This window comes from Hemitrygon akajei, chromosome 1 (assembly GCF_048418815.1).
Source record: "Hemitrygon akajei chromosome 1, sHemAka1.3, whole genome shotgun sequence".
NCBI classification, from domain to species: domain Eukaryota; kingdom Metazoa; phylum Chordata; class Chondrichthyes; order Myliobatiformes; family Dasyatidae; genus Hemitrygon; species Hemitrygon akajei.
In genome coordinates, this window is record NC_133124.1 from 86,967,880 (window position 1) to 86,989,727 (window position 21,848).

Below are 21,848 nucleotides of genomic sequence, written 5' to 3' on the forward strand. Positions count from 1 at the left end.
GCATAGACACTGTACATAATGCTTTTCTATCTTTCTATCCTAGTCCAGGGGTTTCCAACCTGGCAGAGATCCATAGTATAAAAAAAGGTTGGGAACTCTGTTCTAGTCCATTGAGACATTATCCAAATGTATGGCATGAAGTTTTACTAATGTTTGGCTGAAGTATGCATTTGAGTGCATAGAAAAATTTCTTGCATTCATAGTGAAAGCAAGGTGCAATATAAAAAACTGAATAGGAAGCATGTGATGTCACAACAAATCCTTGCACTAAACATCAATAAGTCAAAGGAATTGATCATGGACTTTAGGAAGGGGTGGAGAACATTCTAACCGATTGTATCACTGCCTGTTATGGAGGGACCACTGCATAGGATTGGGAAAAAGCTGCAGAAAATTGTAATCTCTGCCAATTCCATCACAGGCTCCAGCCTCTCCAGCATTGAGGACACATTCCAAAGGCAAAGCCTCAAAAAGGTGGCATCTGTCATTAAGGACCTCCAACACCCAGGACATACCCTCTTCTCACTGCTACCATCAAGGTGGTGGTACACACTCAGTGTTTCAGGAACAGTTTCTTCCTCTCCACCATCACATTTCTATATGGACATTGGACACCTTTTTCCTGTTTTTGCTCTATACACACCCACTTATTGTAATTACTAGTTATTATTATGTATTGCAAAATACTGCTACTGCAAAACACAAATTTCATCACATATGCTGGTGGTATTGAACCAGATTCTGTGTACAGTTATTTAATCTACTCTAAATGCTATTGCACTCCCAAGCATAAGAGAACAGCCTTTATAGTATAATAAAAATACAAGTGAAATAACTCTTGACATATTTAACATATTCTTGGCACTCAAAGCCACAGGGATGCATTGCTGAAATACAAGCAAAAGTGACATTCGGCTTCTTTCACAGATTACAGGGTGGAAAAAATGTCAATTATTCAATGACAAAAGATTTCACATAGATTTCACGTGCTATTTACATTGTTAGAATAAAACATACGAAAGGAGCTCTCAATTAGAATCTTTAAATGGGTAATCATAGTACAATGCTACTACCCCCACCACCTTGAGTACTCCCGTGGGGGGGGGGCGGGGAGGTGAAAATAAATTAATGCCATTAAGGGTCTATTAAACCTGCAGTATGAACTACTTCATAGTCAGAGCCTACATTTCAAGCGCATTGAAAGAGCATAGTTACTTGCGCACATTTTTATGCGCTATAAATAAAGCTTTTAAAACCAACATTAAACCATTTCCTGTTTACAGAAAAACTGGTCCCAATTCCCTCCGTGATCTAAATCCGATTTCACAGGCAGACGTACACACAACAAAAAAAATCACGATTTTTGAGATTTAAAATGTCTACATTCCCTAGACAATTGCATTTCATACTATCACAATACAGATCATTATTAAATTTAAAGGATTAAATTAAATCTACATCGCTCAATATTAACATAAAACAGTACCTCAATTATCAACAGATTTAATTTGAATCACTTTCCCTTCCTCTGCCCAAACACCACCCCACCACCACGACTCAACCACCCTACACTTCAATTATCCAATACTTAAAAGGAAATGGTTGACAAGACTTCATTTCTTCCTTTCATTACGCCAGCATCATGTCATTATGGGATTACTAGTGTTACTTGTAATATTTGTAAAACGGCTTCAAGTAGTCTATATACAATGCTGCTTTACCACTAAGCGACTACAACCATAAAGCCATTTTAGTTCAGTGCAGACGCGTCACCACCACCGTACCTCACAAAGCTGCAGCACTGAGAAGCTACTGTCGAATCATATTATCACTAACTTAAATTATAAAAGGTACCAAACTACTTCTGCCAAGGTAAACCTTGAAACATCTTCGACTGCATTTTAGCATGTACTCAATCAACAAAGAGAGCATTACCTCTACGCTGCACTCAATGCAGTACTCATTAAACAGTTATCTGAGCAAATATTTACTCCACAATCCTTAAATCGCTGGGGAACGTACCAACGCAGGACATCAAGGAAATAAAAAAGCGAGCAGTTGGCAACATTAAACAATATAAATTCAGCCCCCACCCCACCTCCGAAATATGTATATATACGCCGTTCAACAGAGAGAATGAGACTCATCATACACGCCTCCTGGTAGCCATGACCCAGCCGCACAACACACAATATCTGATTGCTACTGCGGGCCTTCGTTCGCTCTTTCCTATTAAAACATCATATCGCTCACGGCCTTTACCTTGTTGAAGGGACGTGTTGTGGAAACGCGCTGAAAAATTTCCGGACTTGCAAACAAACAATATACGCTGCAATCCCACCGAAAAACGGGCTACCGATACTATAACGTATTTTATTAATATACAATATTAAAAAGAGAGAAATTATAAACGGCGAGACCTTTGATAAGGTTCCATCTCCGGGACGGCCTTTGACTTTCCGCGGGCCCAACGTTTCCTCTGGTTGGACGTAACTCCCTCACGTGACCCACAAACCCAAGACTTTTGTTACAGGCCATCTGATTGGATGTTTGGTTCACGTCAGCCCGTTCCTGTCATCGATTTTCAATTTTTAAAGCACCTAATGTAGAAACAATCTTCAAATTCTCTAGGATGTGCTATGGTTTGTTTTTCCCCTAAAACACTTTGTGTTCTTATAAGTTTAATAACTACGGTGGCAAAGCACCGTTCCCAGCATTCAACGGCGGCGTTTGATAATTTGTGACGTAACGTCTCCGAAGAGACTGGAAAGTTCTAGAAAAGGGTAGAGAGGCTCTGCAACGATCGAAAGAATATCGAGTAGCTGTCGCATGAAAGTGGCTTTGTATTTTTTTAAAAATACAGGTTGATTCGGTCGTCCTGTTGGTAAAATGGATCTGCAAGACGGTTGGTAAAAAAAATCGTCGAATGTTTATTTGATTTTAGTCATTGTCTAGATGAGGATTAGGACGCAGTTGGGGATTAAATGCAGAACGATGCTTTCTACTCTTGTTTTATGGTGGGGGTGTAGAAGGAATGTGCGCAGGCGCTGTTGTATGCGGTAGTTGCTTGTGAGCGGCGATTCTGCGGAGGCGATGGTTCGTGACGGGGCAGAAGGAAACGAGTGCGCTTGCGCGAGCGCGAGCCCAAGCGAGATCCATTGGCGCGCAGGCGCAGAACGGTGCCAGCCTGCCGCCGTTAGTGGAGTGTAGGGCGTTGGTCCGATTGTCGCAGCATACACAGGCGCAGTAGGACTGGGCGTTGGGGGAGGGGTGAGGTTTGGAGTCTGGCAGCAGTTTGCGCATATGCAGGATGGAGATTACTCCGGCGCCGACTGGATTGATATGGAAATAATGGGGGTGGGGTGACTAAGTGCGGAGATGCTGAATGTGCCTCATTGTTTAAAGAGTTAGATCTTTGGTGTTCAGATGTCGCAGAAGTCTAATATGAATTATTTATGAGCGTTATCTTAGAAACACTGGCTGCTGTGCTGAGGAAGGGGAGCCTGGCGGCCAGATGTCTGGGATGGTAGGGCGCATGCGCGGTCCCTGGGAATGTTGTGGGCAGTGTTCTATCTGCTTAGGGAGCGGCGGAGAAAGTGTGAAGACAATTGAGAGGTCGAACAGGGTTGATTGCAATACTGTGGCCCTTAAAGTATATAGCATTGAGAAAATGTTTTTTCTTTGTATTTGCAATGAAATTGATTTTGTTAAAACAAAAGCCAGTGCCGTCTAGAAAGGAAGTGTAATTATTTTAACTGAACTCTGAAAATTTGTTTTTGTTTAAAGTATGCATTTCCTGTATGAATATGAACTATTAAAGACCTTATTTCCTGTATTCCGTGTAGTTTAATAAAATTACTTTAACATTAACATGGCTTATAATTTTGTTTTTCTGTTTAAATCTGACGTGGGTTTCAGTTGTAAACACGAGATCTTGCAGATATTGGAAATCCTGAGCAAAACACACACACACTTCTCTTTATGTTTAATTCATTTTGACTGCAAATGGATTGAGTCCAAACCAATTATTTTCCTTTTTGTGCCTTCTTAAAACAAAATCGATTACAAACATATTCTGCAGGCAAATAAACCGGAAAAGGACAGGTCGCACTGAATAGGGACTGAAAGGAAAATAAAGGCATGACTACGTGTTTTTGGAATTGGCTTATTGTCATATGTACTGAGATGGTGAAAAGCTTGTCTTGCTTGCTGTTTATACAGATCAAATACACAATGCATTGACGTAAAAAAACTAACAAAATGCATATTGAAATGTAACAGCTATAGAAGAAAGTCCAGTGTAGAGCTGAGCTACTAAACTGAGAACACCAGCAATAGTAGGCTGCCATGATAGCCTTGATGTGCCTCCGTTGCTGGAGTACCTCAACCTTAACCATATCTAATGATTGGGCATTCACCTCCCTTGGGTGAAAGAGAATTCCAGAGATTCTCTACCTTCTGAAACTTGTACACCAGTTTAAAATTAATTAACTCTTGTTTTGCACCCATGTCATGTAATTCATGACTTGCCCTCCTGTGAGAACATCAAAATCAATCTCTACCAATTTATGCATAAGAATACCTAGATTCCTCTTTGCTCATGTAACCTTGTCCTTCCCTGCAGTAAACTCCATTTTTATCAGGTTTTTTGCTCAAGTCATTTAATCTATAAATATACTGATGCAGAATCTGAATGTCTTTGGTATAGCATACCTTTTTACCTAATTTGTGTATCAGCAAGCTTGGAAACCTTTCATTTTGTTCCCTTCAGGTCATTAATGTAAACAATTGAAAGCCATCCAAACCACGGAGTACACCATTAGTTACAACACTCCTGATTGAAAAGGACTTATTTATCCCAGAGCAACTTCTCAGCAGGTCAGGCTATGGAAATTAATGAACAGTCTCTTCAGGACTGGAAAGGAAGGGGGAAGAGGCCAGAATAGAAAGGTGGGAGGAGGGGAAGGACGTATAGATAGAAGGTGACTGGTGAAGCAGATGCCTTGGAAAGGTAAAGGGCTGGAGGGGCTGATGGGAGAGGTACATTTATTTCAGTTCCATTTTTCAATCTATGCCACTGCATTTCTGCCAAAGCCCTGCACATTTAATTTATGCACTAGCCTCCTGTGTGGCAACTTGTTAAGTGCCTTTAGGTAATCTAAATGCACTACAGCTGCAGGTTCCCTTATCACATCTTCCTGTCATTTCCTCAGAATTCAAGCAAGTTTGTCTAACATTTACCTTTGGCAACACAAAATGATGGAGGAGCTCAGCAAGTCGAGCATCAGCTATAGATAGGAATAAATAGTCTACGTTTCAGTCTGAAACCTACATCAGGAATTTAACTTAACTATTTGATCACTTTGGACTAAAATGGACTTTTGTTCTAATTTTGTTTTTTATTTTTTTTAAAAATGTTAAAATCTGTTTTTCAGGTGAATGTTGCTTATGTGCCTGTGATGCTGCCACAAGTTTTCTGTTTCACCTATATTTGTGTATGACAATAAACTGACTTTCATAAAGCCATTTTGATTTGTATTAAATTTTCCTAAATTGCTATATTTCTGCTTTAATTTATTTACTTTTCCATTACCAAAAAACTTGGTTTAGATATAGTAAGGGCTAAATTTATACAATGGGGCTGCCCGAAAAGCTAATTGTACTGAAACCGGATTAAAGCATGTACTCTGTATGGGATGCTTCCTAGGCTACTGTGGGAATTAGCAGTCCTTGACTGTCATTTTCCAAGTAGCTATAGAGTTGCTACTGAATAGAAGATTGCGAGTGTCACATTCTTGTTTAAAAGGGGGCAAGGATAAACACAGTAACTGTAAACCAGTAATACTTGTGTTGGAGAAGATGCAGAAAGAATTGAGTATAGTATTAAAACTTGATAAGAAAAATTAGGTGGATTTATTAAGGCAAAATGTGTTAGAGGAGAAACTTTTGGAATAAACTAGGGTCAGTTTATGTTCCAATGCAGCTGATACAGGAAAATAAAATGCTCCAAAGTATTTATAAATGTGCCTTAAGATTGTAGAAGCTGCTCAGAGATGGGAAAACTAGCTAACAACTTATTTCTAAAACTAAAACAAGGATCACAACTTTTGTTAGTAATTTGGATGGACTTGGCTTTGTGAAGCTAAAACTAATATGAGCAGAAATTTACTCACAACTTTCATGAAATGACTATATTTCATGTTTATTGTAAACTACATTTTTTCTCTTATGTTCTATCATTTTGGATTCTCTCTACATGTAGTCTTTCAATTTGAATATTTTTGATTATTCATTTAGAATGTGGGTCTTGCTGGCAAGACTCATTTATTGTCCATCCTTGATTGCCTAACTACTAACTTGAAATGTTGCTGTCTTTCTGGTGAAGGTATTTTGAAAGTGCTGTGGAGAGAGAATTCAAGGATTTAGACTCAATGAGGATGGTGGACTGCCGTTGTTTCCAGATCAGGCCTGTGTGTGACTGCGAGCATTTCATAGTGCTGTTCCTATATGCCTGCCAGGTGATGGAGATTGTGGCTTTCAAAAATGCTGTTGTAGTAAACTAGAGGCTCTTTTTTTAAATGGTGCCTTATTAATCAAGTGGGAGGCTTTGTACTGAATATTGATCATTTGTTTGAACTTCATTGATCTTGGCAAGTGGAGAGTATTCAGTCTTACCTGGCTTGTGCATTTTAAATGGTGGTAAAGCTTAGGCTGATTGAGAAATGAGAAATGAGTCATTTGTCATCAAGTACCTAGATTATGATCTGTAGTAACCATAGTATGCATGTGGTGAGTTTAGTTTAGTCTGAGTCTGTAGTGACCTTAAGGATGTTGATATTCATAGAATTTTAGATAGTAATGTTATTGTCAAGAGTAGGTGGATGGCATTTATTGAAGATTGTAATTGTTTGACATATTTGTGACAAATGTTACTTGTTATCTATCTGCTGGATCCTGTTGCAAGCAGGCATGGGTTGTTTTATCTACTGAGGACTTGCAAGTGAATTGTTCTGGTGAAGTCTCCACTTCCAACCTTTTGATGGAAAGAAAATCTCTGATGAAGTAGAAGATGGTTGCATCCACTGCCTTTTTTGGTTGTCAAGTGACATTCTAGAGTCGTGATAATTGATTTCTAACCTCAACCATCTTATTTGTAAGGTATCACTTCAACCAATGAAATATTTTTTTTTGATACCTGTGGACTTAAGTTTTATCATTGTTATTTGATGTCACACTAAGTTACTCTCTGGAATTTAATTATATGACTTGTATTTGGACCAAGATTATGATCAAATCTAAATCTGAGTTCTGGTTAAACCTAGCTCTCATTCTCTGGATAAATTGCATCATAAAATGTATTGTTCTTTCCGTGCAAGTTGTCATGAAAGTTTATAGTTATATTGGAGACAAGAGACAACAAATTATGGGAATCTGGAACAAGACAAAAAAAAATTCTGGAGGAACTCAGCAGATCAGGCAGTATCTATGGAGGGAAATGAACAGTCAACATTTTGAGCTGAGACCCTTAATTATAATTGAAAACAAAGAGGGCAAAAGTTAGAACAAAAAGAAATGGGGTAATGGGACAAGCACAAGCTGGCGGATGATGGGTGAATCCGGGCAAGAGGAGGAAAATGAGTAGGTGGAGGGAGGAATGGGAATGATGTGAGAAGCTTGGAGGTGACGGGAGGAAGTCAAAGCACTGACGAATATGGAATCTGATAGAAGACAGTAGACCATGGTGTTAAGGGGAGGTGAGGAACCAGAGGGATGAAGGTGTGGATGATGGATGGGTCCTAAGAGGAAAGGGAAGGGGATAATGGGGCCAGAGGGATAAGGAGAAACTAAAAGTGGGGTGGAAGAGAGGAGAGTAGTAGACATCAATGTTGATAACAGCAGGTTTGAGACACATCAGTGTAGGAATGGGAAGTGGAATTGACGTAGCTGGCCACTGGCTGTTAAGGTGAGTGGAGACATACAGTTACTGACATTTGTCATATTTTGATTCCATTTCAGCAGCCATATTAGGGAGTACATTAACGATGGTAAGCTGTTTCCACCAGAAACTACTGGTTGTTTCCTATTTTCATTTCCTTAAGTGCACAATTTAGTATTTGTAATACACTGGACTAGGAAGGTCCCAATTCTTTGTGATGATGCTCACTGTCTAGATTTGTATGGAAGGGATGGAGAAGTAACTAAGTAATCCATTCCCTACCATAAGGAGAAGCTAATGGGGATTGCTTTGTGTTGACGTAAGTTGTGCCTGATACTTGTAATCAATATAATAATCATAATGTACAAATTTTATACAACTACAGGTCATTTTGAGACTTTAATTTGCAACTATTTCCCATTTTTAAAAAAATTAACATTATTGCATTTTGACAATTTTGGTTACACCACTACAGGAAGGATGGGGAGGTTCTGGAGAGTGCAGAAGAGGTTTACTGGGTGCCTTCATTTAGAAAGTACGTATGTGTTACAAGGAGAAAATGGAGGAATATGTTCCCATCCATTGGCAAAACTAAGTTAATTAGGTCAGCACAATATAATGGGACAAAAGGCCTGTTCCTGTGTTGTACTGTTCTAAGTTCTTTTACCCAGTTATCATATTTGAAATTGTTCTTAGTTTTACAGTTGTCAGAAACAGATGGCAAATATTTTTAGGCTAGAATTTTGTTTTCAATTTGGGTCACTGTTTTCGTTGAAGGGTAAATTCTTTTCACTTTAAAGCAATGATCTGCTTTTAGTTCAAGAATGAAAAGATCTTTAGAAATATTTCAAATGATTCCCCAAGCTGAAGCTAATTTTTTAAATTATGAAGGCTTATTATGAATTTCATGCAAATTGCTTGTTTTGTCTGCAGTTATGTTAATCCATTTCTGTAGTGTGCCTGATGTCCTCTAGATGTATATGAAGGTTATCAAGCTATTTTGTCCAACTAAGAAAAAAACACACTGCTGTTGCTATAAATAATGAGCATGTTAGAGGTCAAAATAACTATAGTCTCTATTTACTATTGAATAATTGCATGTTAAATGTTATGCTGATATTCATTAGTAATTTTACAAATAGATGTCTTTCACATTTATTCACAGAATATGGGTATTACTAATAGGGCAAGCATTTGTCAATCTGTAACTGACCTTGAAGTTGGTGAACTGCTACTTTAAGCCAATGCAGTTAGCATTAAGCAAGTACTTCCATAGTGCTGCTGGATATAATACAGTATGTAATATTGAATGTACAAAGTAATAGTAAAATCAAAGTTGTTTTATATTCTCTGCATTTGTGTTAATTATGGTCTTTATGGTACCCTAGTAAATGCATCCTAAACTATAATGTTAGAATATTCAGGTAAGAGAGCATTTGTTGAGATAAAGTATCTGGTTTTTGCTATTGAATAGACAAATGATTTGGCTCAATAAGGGCACAGCTGAATATTAAAATGTTTTAAAGCCAAACAGATTTTTTAAGATTGACTGTAGTGGCTGATTAAACGGTAAGCTAATTCAGCAGTGATACTTATCTGGAGTTCTGTTACTGGCTACATAATTCAGTGTGGGTGGACCAACTGCATGCCAGGAGCTAGAATGCTGGGAACTATGTTGCGCAAACTTTTTAAATTAAAATCAAGAAACCAGTTCCCACTGTTAATGTTGCTAAACTTGTTCTGTAGCTTCTTGGAATACATTCAGAATCAGTTGTTAGTCACCTGTTTGAAAGTATATAGCAGGATTAGCTCATGGCATCTTAGTAACAAGCACAGAATTATCAGATGTACGATTGATCATTAGAAATCACATTTGTTTAATTGAAGCTACATGTAGAAACTATAAAACTTAAAAGTTTACCAGCAGTTGGTCTAATTTAGATGTGAGATTTGGGTATTTCAGAGTCCCTATACAGAACAGGACCTGGGCATAAATGGTTCCAGCAAAGAGGAAACATTGATTTTTTTAAAAAAAATGATCAGAGAAAGCCACATAAAACTAAAGTCGATAAGGATTAGATTGAAATCTCACATAGCTGATGTCAAACTTGGCACAAATGGATGATGATCATCTCAACGTTCAGTTACCTTAAACTCAGCTTGCTTCAACCACAATATGCTTAAGATAAGCAAGGATTGCAGCATTCAGTCCCAATCACAGCTAAAAGAAAACATGCCTCTACCTATTAAGGCTCAAATAATTAACATACCATTTCTGCCACACAGTATCCATGATATTCAGAGCTGTTACTTTCATTGACGTCTAAACCATTACTGCAAGACTCTACATTAACTACATCAATGTAACAGCTGTACTTTAGCTGCTGGAGTTCACAGGCTTTCTCGTGAAAGCCTGTAGCTTCTGTGATGAGGAAGCTATAAACCCTCATCTCTGCATCTTCCACTAACAATAATGTTTGACAGCTATCTGTCACCAGTGTTCTGTGGCTCCATTTAAACCATTACCTGAGGTTCTTTATTTTTAAAAAAAACTCAAAGCATCCACGATCTGGATATACCTTCAACTGTTTGGAAGAACAATTTCAGGTGACATATGGCAATACCGTCTCCAAGGTGCACATCATTGTGAGTGCGCTTAAATTTTTTTAAATTTTAAAATAGCTATATCAGTGACTGCAGTAGTTTAAGTAGATCACTACACCAAGTGTATCAAGGGACGGACAAGTACATTCTATAATAAAACCAACTTTGTATAAGTTTTTACAATTAAGTACTTAACGGAAAACTACAAATTATTTTTAACAAAGCATGTGTATATACCGCAATTTTTGTTCATTGATTTAATTTTGATTTGCACTAGTTTAAAAGGCTGTGGTAGGGGATTAGGGTCCATTTGAGTTATCTTTGGCATCAGAGACAGTGTAGTGCCATGCTATGTTTTATCTTTCAGTTTTCATTTGCCCAAAATGGCATCCACTCCTTGTGAAATGAATTTACCGATTTCTGGATATGTAGCTTCCTTACTTCTAATGTAATAAAATGCCAGTTTCAAAGATGGAGGGAACTCTTCTCCATCGTCTTTTTTATGTCTTTAACAAAGTATACAGATTACTACCTGATATTCAGGAGAAAACATAGGTGTAGGATGGATTACAGAATGCCTAATAGAAGAACTAATCCAGAACATATCTATCGATTAATGCCAAATGTTCATTCTCTTTAACTAAACATTCTACCAAAATTAGGTACATGTACACTGTCTTCATGTATGAATTATAAAAATCTTAACTATGAAATTCTAATTTTATAAGATTTCATGGGGGGCTGAACAGCTTTTAATCCACTGTCTGAACTAAATGTCTGAAATTGAATGGGTTGATCTGTTGCATCAGAATATCATGGGGGGTGTAGAAATGACATGAGTACCTTCTTGTGTGGCATGCTACAAATACTTGGGAAGATAATGAGTAGCTTTCCATGTGTATTAAATGTTGTAGTACAAAGTGGGAGGGGAGCGGCAGGGGTGGCTTCATGAATGAAAGCCAGTTTATATATTCAATAATAGAGGACAAAAGAATTGAGCTCAGGATTATAGTATGAGGAAAAAACATTTTATTATATACATTCTGTTTGTGAACAGATACTGAGACACCATCAGTTCAAGACATTACCAGCTACATTAGTTAAAGTCCTGGCTGAAGTCCAAAACCAGGTCCCTTGGGTGGTTCTAACAATGAAGTTAAACCTCCAGCTGGCTCGCAAGAAAATCGCCCACTCCTAAAAAGGAAAAAAAAAGATAATGAAGCATTTTGTGTAAATATCACAGAGAAAAATGTTTTTGCAAACTATGCACCATTCAGCCATCTTCAGAATGTGCTTGTATTCAACACTACCTAGTATAGACACTCAACACGGAGCCATCTTAAAGCTTAAGTGTGAAAAAGGATTTTTTTTTCTGAACATCTCTAACTGCATGCTTTAAAGTACATATCTAACACTTAACAGATCAAATTAAGTGTTTAAATTTAACAGTCATGTGAGAGCAGGTATCTAAACGATTGGTCGAAGTACTAAACATCTAGAAGGATGTGAAGAGAATTCCCAGAGGAGTTCAGAGAGAGCAAATATTTGGTGGATAGAGCTTTTGTTAGTTATAATATGGGTAATTGAGTTGGAGAACAAATTTACAATGAGTGGAAAATGGGAGCCCAGACAGAAGGACTTTGGAATGATCAAGCCTAGTAGTACCGAAAATCTGAGAATTTAAGCAGTGCTACAATTGAGTAACATTAATGAGATGGAGCTGAGCAGTCTTTGGTGGTCAAGAAAGATAAAAGTCATGGTAGCCTCTAGCCAGGTTCCTCTTCTTGGAGCCGAGAGAACAGTTTGCTTTAGTGTTAAGACACTGCTTTCCATTATTTAGGTAGAAATTTCTGTTGATCCAGAGACAGATGTCAAATAAGCAGTTTCAAAAGAACTCCATTCAAATTGAGAATTGTATATGCATGCTAGAGCTGGGTGAGATAGTGTTCCTGTGAAACTAGTTTTTGGATGAAGATGCTGAGAGATCAGAAAGTACCAAAGATTGTACCAAGGATACAAGTACCAAGTGTTAGATGTTGAGTCACTCCAGGTGAAAAATATAAAATGAGGGAAAGAGTCTACTACAGATGCTTCTTGTAGAGATTGGACAAATAATAGTGAATACTTGTGGGTGGAATATCTAGTGGCACGATGTGGGAAAGGTGTTGAATTCTGTGATCAATCATGTCACCAAATTGTAACGGACATCTTTAATATCCCTTTGCAACAGTCCACTGTTCCTGCAGGCTTCAAGGCAGTCACCATCATTCTGGTGTCCAAGAGAGAGGCAATAACTAGCCTAAATGATTACCACCAGTGGCACTGACCTCAACAATCATGAAGTGCTTTGAGCAGCTGATAATGTATTACATAAAATCCCACCTTCTAGCTACAATGGACCCTTTCCAGGTTGCTTACCACTCAAACCAGTGCACTGATTATGCCTTAGCCTTGGCCCTCCACTCCATACTGACCCACCTAGAAAACAATGCTTCATACACCAGGTTGTTGTTCATCGACTTAAGCTCAGCGTTTAACATAATCAGCCTTTAGGGACTGGAGGGTAAATAGTTCTCATTGGATTCAACACCTCTCTCTGTAAATGGATCTTGGACTTCTTGATGGAAAGACACCAGTCAGTCTGAGTTGGCAGCAGTATCTCAAGCTCACACTGGTCTCCCCTCCCCCTGGGCTATGTGCTTAAGCCTGCTGCTGTTCACATGACCCATGACAGCATTGCCAGATCCAGCTCAAACTGCATCAAGTTCACTGATGATACAACAAAGATAGATTGTATTATATTATTATTGTATTATAGTATTGCCTCATCAACAATGATAGATTGGCATACAAAGAGGAGGTAGAGAGGCTTGTCAAAAGATATGAGAACAGCCACCCAAGTCTCACCAAGGACAAAAGATGACTGTGGACTTAAGGAAGAAAGGTTGACTACACTCCATTGCATATCAATGGCTCTGCTGTGGAGAGAGTAAAGAGCACAAAGTTCCTTAGTGCACAAATAACAGACGATATAACCTGGAACCACACCACCACCGCATTAGTCAAGAAGGTACAGTAGTATCTACACTTTTTGAGGAGATTAAAGTGTGTAAGGCTCTCCATTCTAACAACTATCTACAGGAGCACCATTAGGTCCAGTTTGATTGAATCATTACATAGTCTGGAAGCTGCAAGGTATTGGACCACAAGACCCTACAAAGGATAGTAAAACAGTTGAGGGTCTCCCTCCCCATACTTGTGGCATTTATAATATGAAAGGCCTGAAGCATTGTTGAGGATCCCTACCACTCATCCCACAATCTCTTTGACCCACTACCATCAGGAAGGTGGTAGAGGAGCATCAGGAGGAGGAGTACCAGACTGGGTAATAGCTTCTTCTCTCAGGCTGTGAGACTAATAAATACCCTACCACCACCAAGGTCTTGACACTAGGGCAGCGAGCTGTTTACCTATGCTGTGCACTACATGCACTTTGAATTGTATTTTATTAACTTATTTGTGGTGATACATGTTTTGTGGGTTTACCATGGTCTGGAGAAATGTTTCATTTGGTTGTATATAAATACAGTCAGATGACAATAAACTTGAACTTAAGTTTGAAAAAAGTTACAGCTTTTCAATTTTATGGCAGGAACAGAAAGTCAAACATGAAAATTCAGTAAGGTTGAAAATGAAGAACTGGTGGGACTTGAAGAGAATGTTGATAGTAGATTTAATGGGAAAATGGCTGGCACTTTTGAGAAACCCTATAACAATGGAGTTTGAAATTATAGCAGTTTGGAAATTTGACTGAGGAAGCAGAAGATGGAAATTGGATGAAAGAAGTGGCTAAGAAGGGCATATAGGAGATGAAGATGCTAGTGAAAGGAGAGAAGAACTAACACAGTTAAATGGACATTGTGTTAATGACATGGTAATCCATAAGTTTCTCCCTGTTTTTGAAAAGTGCAAGAGGAGCAAGATAAGATCAATGGAGGAGAACCTAGATATTATATTTGTGTGCCCTTATATATCAAGATAGCCTTAAAAGGCTACATACTGACAATTATAATTTATGAAGAGTGGGTATAATTAATTCTCCTGTCAATGAAGACTTCTACCTCTTCGTAAATGAGATTGATATGCACAACTTGTATCCATTTCTTTATACTGAATCTTGCATCTTGCACAATTTTTCCTGTTTCTCTATACTATTTTTGTTCAATTTATTATATGCTGTGTGCTCAAACATATGCTTTACTTACCTTCAACTTAACAGTTGTTTGTATTTGAGCACACAGTAAGAGCTTTTAATTCATTTATTTAAAAAGGGGCAGATTGTTACTAGCACAGTATACAACCTTTACTAGTACCCACAAGGAAAGTTTCTGCTTCAGATTCTAGTCTGCATTTTACTTTCTTCCCAGCAACCTTGTATCTAGCCCTGGCTGGTGGCTTCTGACTGAGCTATTTTGGTTAACCAATGGCATGCAACTGAAGTCCCGGAATTAAAACACCCAGACCTTGAAATAACATTTTGACCCACCCAAAAATGTTGTGATTTCAAACTAGACTTTTGTTTGAAGTCTGACGTATCAAGGTGGATTAAGAAAGAAAAAACTAAAATCCACAATAGTCTAAACCTTATTCCTAAGCAAGGAGCAAATACAGAAATTGGCAGTGCATAGGGATTTGGGAGTTGTAGTGCACTGAAGGTTAACTTGCAGGTTGAATCAGTAGATAGGAAGGCAAATGCAATGAAATTCATTTCCAGAGCACTAGAATATAAACACACAGATGTATAATGCTGAAACTGTATAAGGCATTGGGTCAGACCGCATTTGGAGTATTGTGAAGTTTTGGGCCCCCATATCTATGAAAGGATGTGCTGGCACTGGAGAGGGTACGGAGAGATTTATGAGAATGATTTGGAAATTAAAGGTATGAGAAGTGTTTAATGGCCCTGGGCCTGTATGTGCTGGATTTCAGAAGGGGAGGGGGGAATCTCATTGAAACCAACCAAGTATTGAAAGTGGATGATAAGAGTGGCTGCGTAAAATGTCTAAGACAAGAGGGCACAGTCTTAAGAATGAAAGGACATTCCATTACAACAGAGATGCAGAGGGATTTCTTTAGCCAGTAGGTAATGAATCTGTGGAATTTATTACCAAAGATGGCTGTGGAGGCCAAGCCATTGAGTATGTTTAAACTGAAGATGGACAGGTTCTTGATTAGTAGGAATAACAAAGGCCAAAGGGAGAAGGCATGAGAATGGGGTTGAAGAGAGAAAAATAAATCAGCCATGATCGAATGTCAAACATGATGGGCCAAATTGTCTATTTCTGTTCCTATGTCTTGTGGTCTAAGATCATAAATCCATCTGTGATGTACATGAAAGCCACAATCTTGTTTGCTGATGCTAAAACAAAGGTTTTTAAAGGTAAGGGACTAGTCTAACTAAAATTATAAGGGGAAACAAGCACAGGGGTTCATATGAAGTTTTTTAATATTGCATTCTACTACATAACTTAACATTTTTATTTACCTTGGGCCAGGTTTGGGAATCTTGCCTGCCTTTAATTCATCAATTATTTCCTCCATGTCTTTTGGTGTTAAATCCTCCTATAATGCAAATTATTAAGATCAACTGTACAACATTAATTATATTTAATACATAATATAAATTATACACTATTGTTAGAAGAAGAAATACGTGGTGTTAAAGCTGAAAATGAGAAACTACATAGCATTAGATGCAAATAATACAAGAGAACTACTGCTGGATACTCAAGGAATTATATTCTGAGAAGCAAGTGAAGAACAGTCAAGTGTTTGTGCAATCTTGTGAGAAGCTTGTTGTAATTTAGTTGTAAGTTATTACTTAATGTTGGTTAGTACTTAGTCAGAAAGCTAGGGTATTCAAGCCCCACTGCAAAGACTTCTATTCAGAACCTCAGCTGGACATCTCAAATTCTGTTAAATCAAAGTGTCATCAATTTGGAAGTCAGCTTTTGTGTCTTGATTTTCATGTAGCCAACAAGTAGAATGAATGACAATGGCTGATGGATATAATTTTTATTTTATTAAATGAATACTTAATCTGAATTTACTCAGGGCATTGGTTTTCAAGAATTTGAGTACAGGAATGACGACACCTTGAAATATGATGTTAAGGTTTAGATATCTTAGCAGGCTTAAAAGCGGATAAATCACCACAACCTGATGTGATATCACATATGCCAGTAATTGAAACCTGATTATTTCTAAAATGCATCCTAGGGTGCTATGGGAGGCAAGGGAGAAGATTGTTAGGGCCTTGCAATAGATCTTTAAATTTTCACTGCTTACAGTTGAGCTACAGGATGACTGGAAGGCAACAAATGTGGTGAATTTATTCAAGAAAACCAATGGAGATAACTCAGGTAATTATTGATTTATGAGTTTAATGTAGGGAAATTATTGGGGGAGGACTGAAGAACAGGATTACTCTACAGTTTAAAGTAAGGATTTAAGTTGGTTAACAACATTTAATTAGTGGGAGATCCTGCATGATCAATTTGAAATGAATTTTTGGAAGAGGTAATAATGTGTGTTGCTGAGGGCACTGCAGTTAATTATAGCTAACATTGATTTCAGTAAGGTCTATGACAAGGCCACTTGTGAGATGGATCAAAAGACTGTAGCCTTTAGGATCCAAGGCAACTTCATAAATTGGACCACAAATTGGCTTGACGATAGGACTAAGATGGTGATAACAGATGGATTTTTTTGAAGATCTGAGCATTGGTGCACCACAAGGTTCAGTGAGAGATTATCATTGCTGTTAATAATTTGGTATGAAATTTGCACTTTAATAATCCTAGGTTTACTTTGAAATGTTTGCTCTTGTGGTTCTAAGGGACACACTTACTCCCTGCCTTTAACATCTGAAAAGTAGTTTCTGAATAATATGCATGGTCTTCATTTTTATCATCACATGAATATCTAAAATGGTGAAATATGTGTAATACTTACATAATAATTGTCATTAATTTGCACCATTGGTGCATTCACACATGCGCCTAGACACTCCACTTCTGTGATGGTGAAAAGCTTATCAGATGTTGTTTCTCCAACTGTAATACCTAAAAACAAAATAAATTTACTAATTTTGCAATTCTGAATAGCTTTTTCAAAAATAGTAAAAAACATTGAGCTTGTTTAAGATTATGTCAATCTTCATTGTAAACAAGTTGAGGCACTTGCTATTGAATTAAACTTCAGAAATAATCATTAGAGACATGCTCATTTTCAGATAGAAAATTGAAACTTGTTACGTTTAAATTGCATTGTTTTATGCTGAGACGTACTGAACAGAAAAACCTTCCACCTGTTATTAACCAAAAGTATTATAACTTGCACGGTTTCAAAAATGACAGCACCAACTAGAAATTTAGATAAGGAGTCTTTCTCTTGAAGGTTACAGCTTAAAACAAAATTTTGTTATTGTTACTTTTTTTTAGGCAAAACTGCCAGTTCAGCCAGAAAAAAACATTTCTAATGGGGGGGGGGGGGGTTAGGGAAAAAAAGAGCTACAGTGGGGATGGAATTTGGTAGAAATGAGAAGCTTGGTCACTGACTCCAGGATTCTGCTACAAATTGCAAGAATGTAAAGAATTGTAGGATACTATTTATAGTTTAGGAATGATTAACCTGATTATCATTCTTCAGCTACCATCATGAGTTACGGTTAATCACTTGCAAGAAATGTAATTTACTTCCACAGCTGTTCACATTCTGACTAGAGAGCATGAATGCCTTTGATTTGAACCATGACTGCCTTGGGATACCATTTTCAGCTGGGGTAATGCTGGTCTTATTGTCTCATTAGAAAGACTAGAAAGGGGAAAAAGTGATAATTCAGCAGTAGGAAGACAGGAAAAAGGGGAAGCAAATGTTACAAGTATTTGGGGGAGGGACTATTGCTTCAATTATTTGCAAGCTAAGTGGAAATCATTAGTCAAATGGGATCATTTATTTAAAATGGAAAAGAAAGCAAATAATGAAGAATCTGTACAAATAATTAATTAGACCATTGTTGGAATAATACAGTCTATATCAGGCTAATAGAAAAGGCACAAAATAGCACACCACTGGAGTTATAGTGGTAAACTTTTGATACAGGACTACTGACAAGCCATAATTATGAGAAAAATTGATGACAAATAGAAATTTCATTAGCCAGTGAAAGTAAATAATGACTTTGTGATTAGTACTGAGTAAATAATCTCCTCGAGGAAGCATACACGTGTATTTGCAAAGGTCTGATGGACATCAGGTACTGATCATATTTCTAAGATATTAAAAGCACCAGCAATAAGACATAATGGTATTTTTGGATCAAAATCTGCAATAATTCAATCCTTACAAAACATCAGTATAGTCTCACACAGCACCAAGACCTATGCAACACAATTGATTCAAGAGTTTGAGGCTTTAAGTGCTAAGCTTATCAGGCTCATCACTAGTCACTCAAATCTCTCCTGTCTCTAAATTTCAGATCAAAACTTTTAATCAAGCTAGTTAAATAATGTTACATAAAGATTACAACATTAATTCCACTTACTGAAATTATGTCACTATCCATTTTTTTAAAATGGAAAGCAGAGTGAATATGTGCTTAAGACTAGTCTTGTCTTGAAGCATTTTACTCAGTAGGAGGCTTTGTTTACACCTGCATTTATATACACAATTTATTTCACAAACCACACTTAAGCTATCAACCTCTCAAAATTTAATTCAGACTAAATTGGTTTCTTCTACCTCTATTTATTGGTTGATGCTTGCTGATTAAAGTCGCAGATGAAATCTGATGTTGCAAAATGTGATATGTTCTATTTTGGTAGGGAGAATGAAAGGGAGGCCACAATTCTAAAAAAAGGGTACAAGAACCAAAGAAAATCACTGACTGTATCTAGTTTGTTTTGAAGCAGCAGGACAGATAGAGACATTTTGTTAAAATGATACATACTACTACAAAGGCAGTTTTTTCCCCCTAAATTTTTAATAATGCTGCTGTTTAATTTTCATTTCAGATTACCATCTTACTATTTAGTCCAGGACGTGAATGCGCTATGCAATGAAATGTAAATTCTACAAGATAAATACAGGTTAACATGGGGAGTGCAGGAAAAAGTCCCATTTTATTACAAATTAATAATCCTAACCTTAAACCAAAACCTAGTTGAGCTTTGGCATTATCTTAATGCTAAACCAACTATCTAGCCAATCTAAAATACATGATGAGGGAACTAATTCTCAGAAGTGGCATTATCACAGATCCAAGTTCCACTCAAAACTTAAATAATTGAGTCCAGAGTTGCATATTGTTGGATATGCTTTCTTCAAGTTGTGACATTAAAATAAGATGCCATTTCTTTGTTTAGCTAGATATAATTCCTTTGGAATTCCGTGAAGAGATTTCTTTACCAGTATGTCTCCTACAACTGAGATAACTAAAACAGAATTTGGTCTTTTATTCCAATGGTATTTGTGCAAATTAGTTGTCTATTTAATAACTTTAACTAAGGTCTTTTGATTTATTCTGCAAAGATGAAAAAGGTATGTAGGCAATGTTTTCTTAACAAGTAAAGATTTACAGAAGAACTTTAAATGGTAGTCCATTAAAGAATTTGTGGCCAAATGAATGTTTTTGTAAACTTCTTGAGTGATAAACTTAATTGAAAAGAACATTACTAATTTTTAATACACCGAAGTGTAAAAGTACCAATGGAATATTTGTAAATTTTTAAAAAAGGAATCTGATTTCATTGAAAGGATCATGTAATCAAATCCAGTTTAAAAGCATATCTACCTAAAAACACAATTCTATTCTTTGAGATTTTTTTTTCTGCTTACCAAGTTTTTCCTTGATGCATTTTACAATGGCGTCAGAGTTCCGCAGCATGCATGGCGTGGTTGTACATATTTGAATGTGGTACTTTCCCACTGGCTTACGATTAAACATGGTGTAAAATGTTGCCACTTCATATACTCTCATTGCAGGCATTTTTAGAATCTCAGCAACCTTAAAGGGAAAGATACAGAAATAAAAGTACAGAAGGTGATTCATAATTTTTGGGTTCCAAGAATGGACTCTCAGATACAGCATTTCACGTTTGCAATTCCTTGAGCTAGAAATATAAAATAAAAAGACAATGTAAAGCTCAAGTCAGGCTGGTTCTGTAGAACTTAAGTTAGTATTTTAGGTCTATTTTTCAGACAAAGATGAGAATGTGGCCTCTTTCCACCACAGACTGACTAAATACAAAATGGGAAAACACTCCACAGCATACCTTTAGTTCAGATACATGACTGACCTTACAGACATGTCACTGTCCCCATCTCTTTTGGTCCAACAAGACTCAATACAAGCTCCAGGCATACAGTCCTTGATTAAATTTAGCACTGCATTCCAACAATTTCAGCAAGCAACGAAGTGGATTTCTGACATTTGCAGTTCTTTTAATGTTAGTTGACTATTTTACACAGAAAATAGTAGGCCAGATGAGCATTTAAGTTTGATCTGCCATTCAATATGATCATAGCTAATGATCCAAATTTTGAATCCTTTCCAGTTGTTTTTCCTTGATTTCTTTAGCCATCGGAACTGTCTCTAGCTTTATTTTGAATGTTTAATGATTTGATCTCAAACTGCCTTCTATAAATAGAGAATTCCATAAGCTCATTATTTTACAAACAACAGTACAGGGACAGGCTCTTTGGCTCACAATGTCTGTCAAAATGAGGCTAAATTAAACAAAACCTATTTTCTTGCATATGACCTGTATTTTTCCATTTTCTACATGTCCAAGTGCCTGCCTAAATATATCTTAAACACCACTATCATGTATGTTTCTACTATCATCCCTGGCAGTACATTCCAGACACTGTTGTAAAAACATAACTCCAAACATCTTCCCCTCTTGCCTTAAAGCCACCTCCTCTAGTATTTGACATTTCTAACCTGAGAAAGAGACTGGCAATCTACCTTACCTATGACTCTCATTTTATAATCAGGTCTCCCTTCAGCTTCTGCTCCCAGAGAAAATAAGCCAAATCTATCCAACCTCCAATCAGCAACCTCCTGTGTACCTTCTCCAAAGCCTTCACATCCTTACTGTAATGGGGCAAACAGAACTGAACACAGTACCCCAAATGCAGCCTTAAGTTTTATACAACTGCAACATGACTTCCTAATTTTCATACTGACTGATGAAGGGAAGTATGCATTTTTGACATTTCTAGCGGCAGACAGCAATAAGAAAGG

At 37.2% G+C, this 21,848-nt stretch overlaps 3 protein-coding genes across 8 annotated transcripts in view; 1 reads left to right on the forward strand and 2 right to left on the reverse strand.

Annotated features, from left to right (window-relative positions):
• Positions 1–2,482, reverse strand: part of ankrd12 (ankyrin repeat domain 12) — a 198,332-nt gene extending 195,850 nt beyond the window's left edge. For 2 of the 4 annotated variants that reach the window (XM_073047339.1, XM_073047313.1), the window contains exon 1: positions 2,263–2,406. The gene's annotated coding sequence lies outside the window, so the exon portion shown is untranslated. The other 2 variants (XM_073047322.1, XM_073047332.1) reach the window with 2 other exon arrangements.
• Positions 2,483–2,734: 252 nt separating this feature from the next.
• The window catches only part of acss2l (acyl-CoA synthetase short chain family member 2 like), a 153,248-nt gene continuing 134,134 nt past the window's right edge, over positions 2,735–21,848 (forward strand). For all 3 annotated transcript variants that reach the window (XM_073047416.1, XM_073047407.1, XM_073047396.1), the window contains exon 1: positions 2,735–2,905. Coding sequence is in view for 1 of the 3 variants with exons in the window: in XM_073047396.1 (XP_072903497.1) it covers positions 2,890–2,905 (16 nt within the window). In the remaining 2 variants the exon portion in view is untranslated. The remainder of the gene's footprint in view (positions 2,906–21,848) is intronic.
• The window catches only part of ndufv2 (NADH:ubiquinone oxidoreductase core subunit V2), a 59,068-nt gene continuing 48,766 nt past the window's right edge, over positions 11,547–21,848 (reverse strand). Inside the window, exons 5-8 of the mRNA XM_073047365.1 lie at positions 20,438–20,606; positions 17,555–17,664; positions 16,086–16,162; positions 11,547–11,734 (exon numbers count right to left, since the gene is read on the reverse strand). Of these exons, the coding sequence (XP_072903466.1) occupies positions 11,641–11,734; positions 16,086–16,162; positions 17,555–17,664; positions 20,438–20,606 (450 nt within the window). The 3' untranslated portion in view covers positions 11,547–11,640. The remainder of the gene's footprint in view (positions 11,735–16,085; positions 16,163–17,554; positions 17,665–20,437; positions 20,607–21,848) is intronic.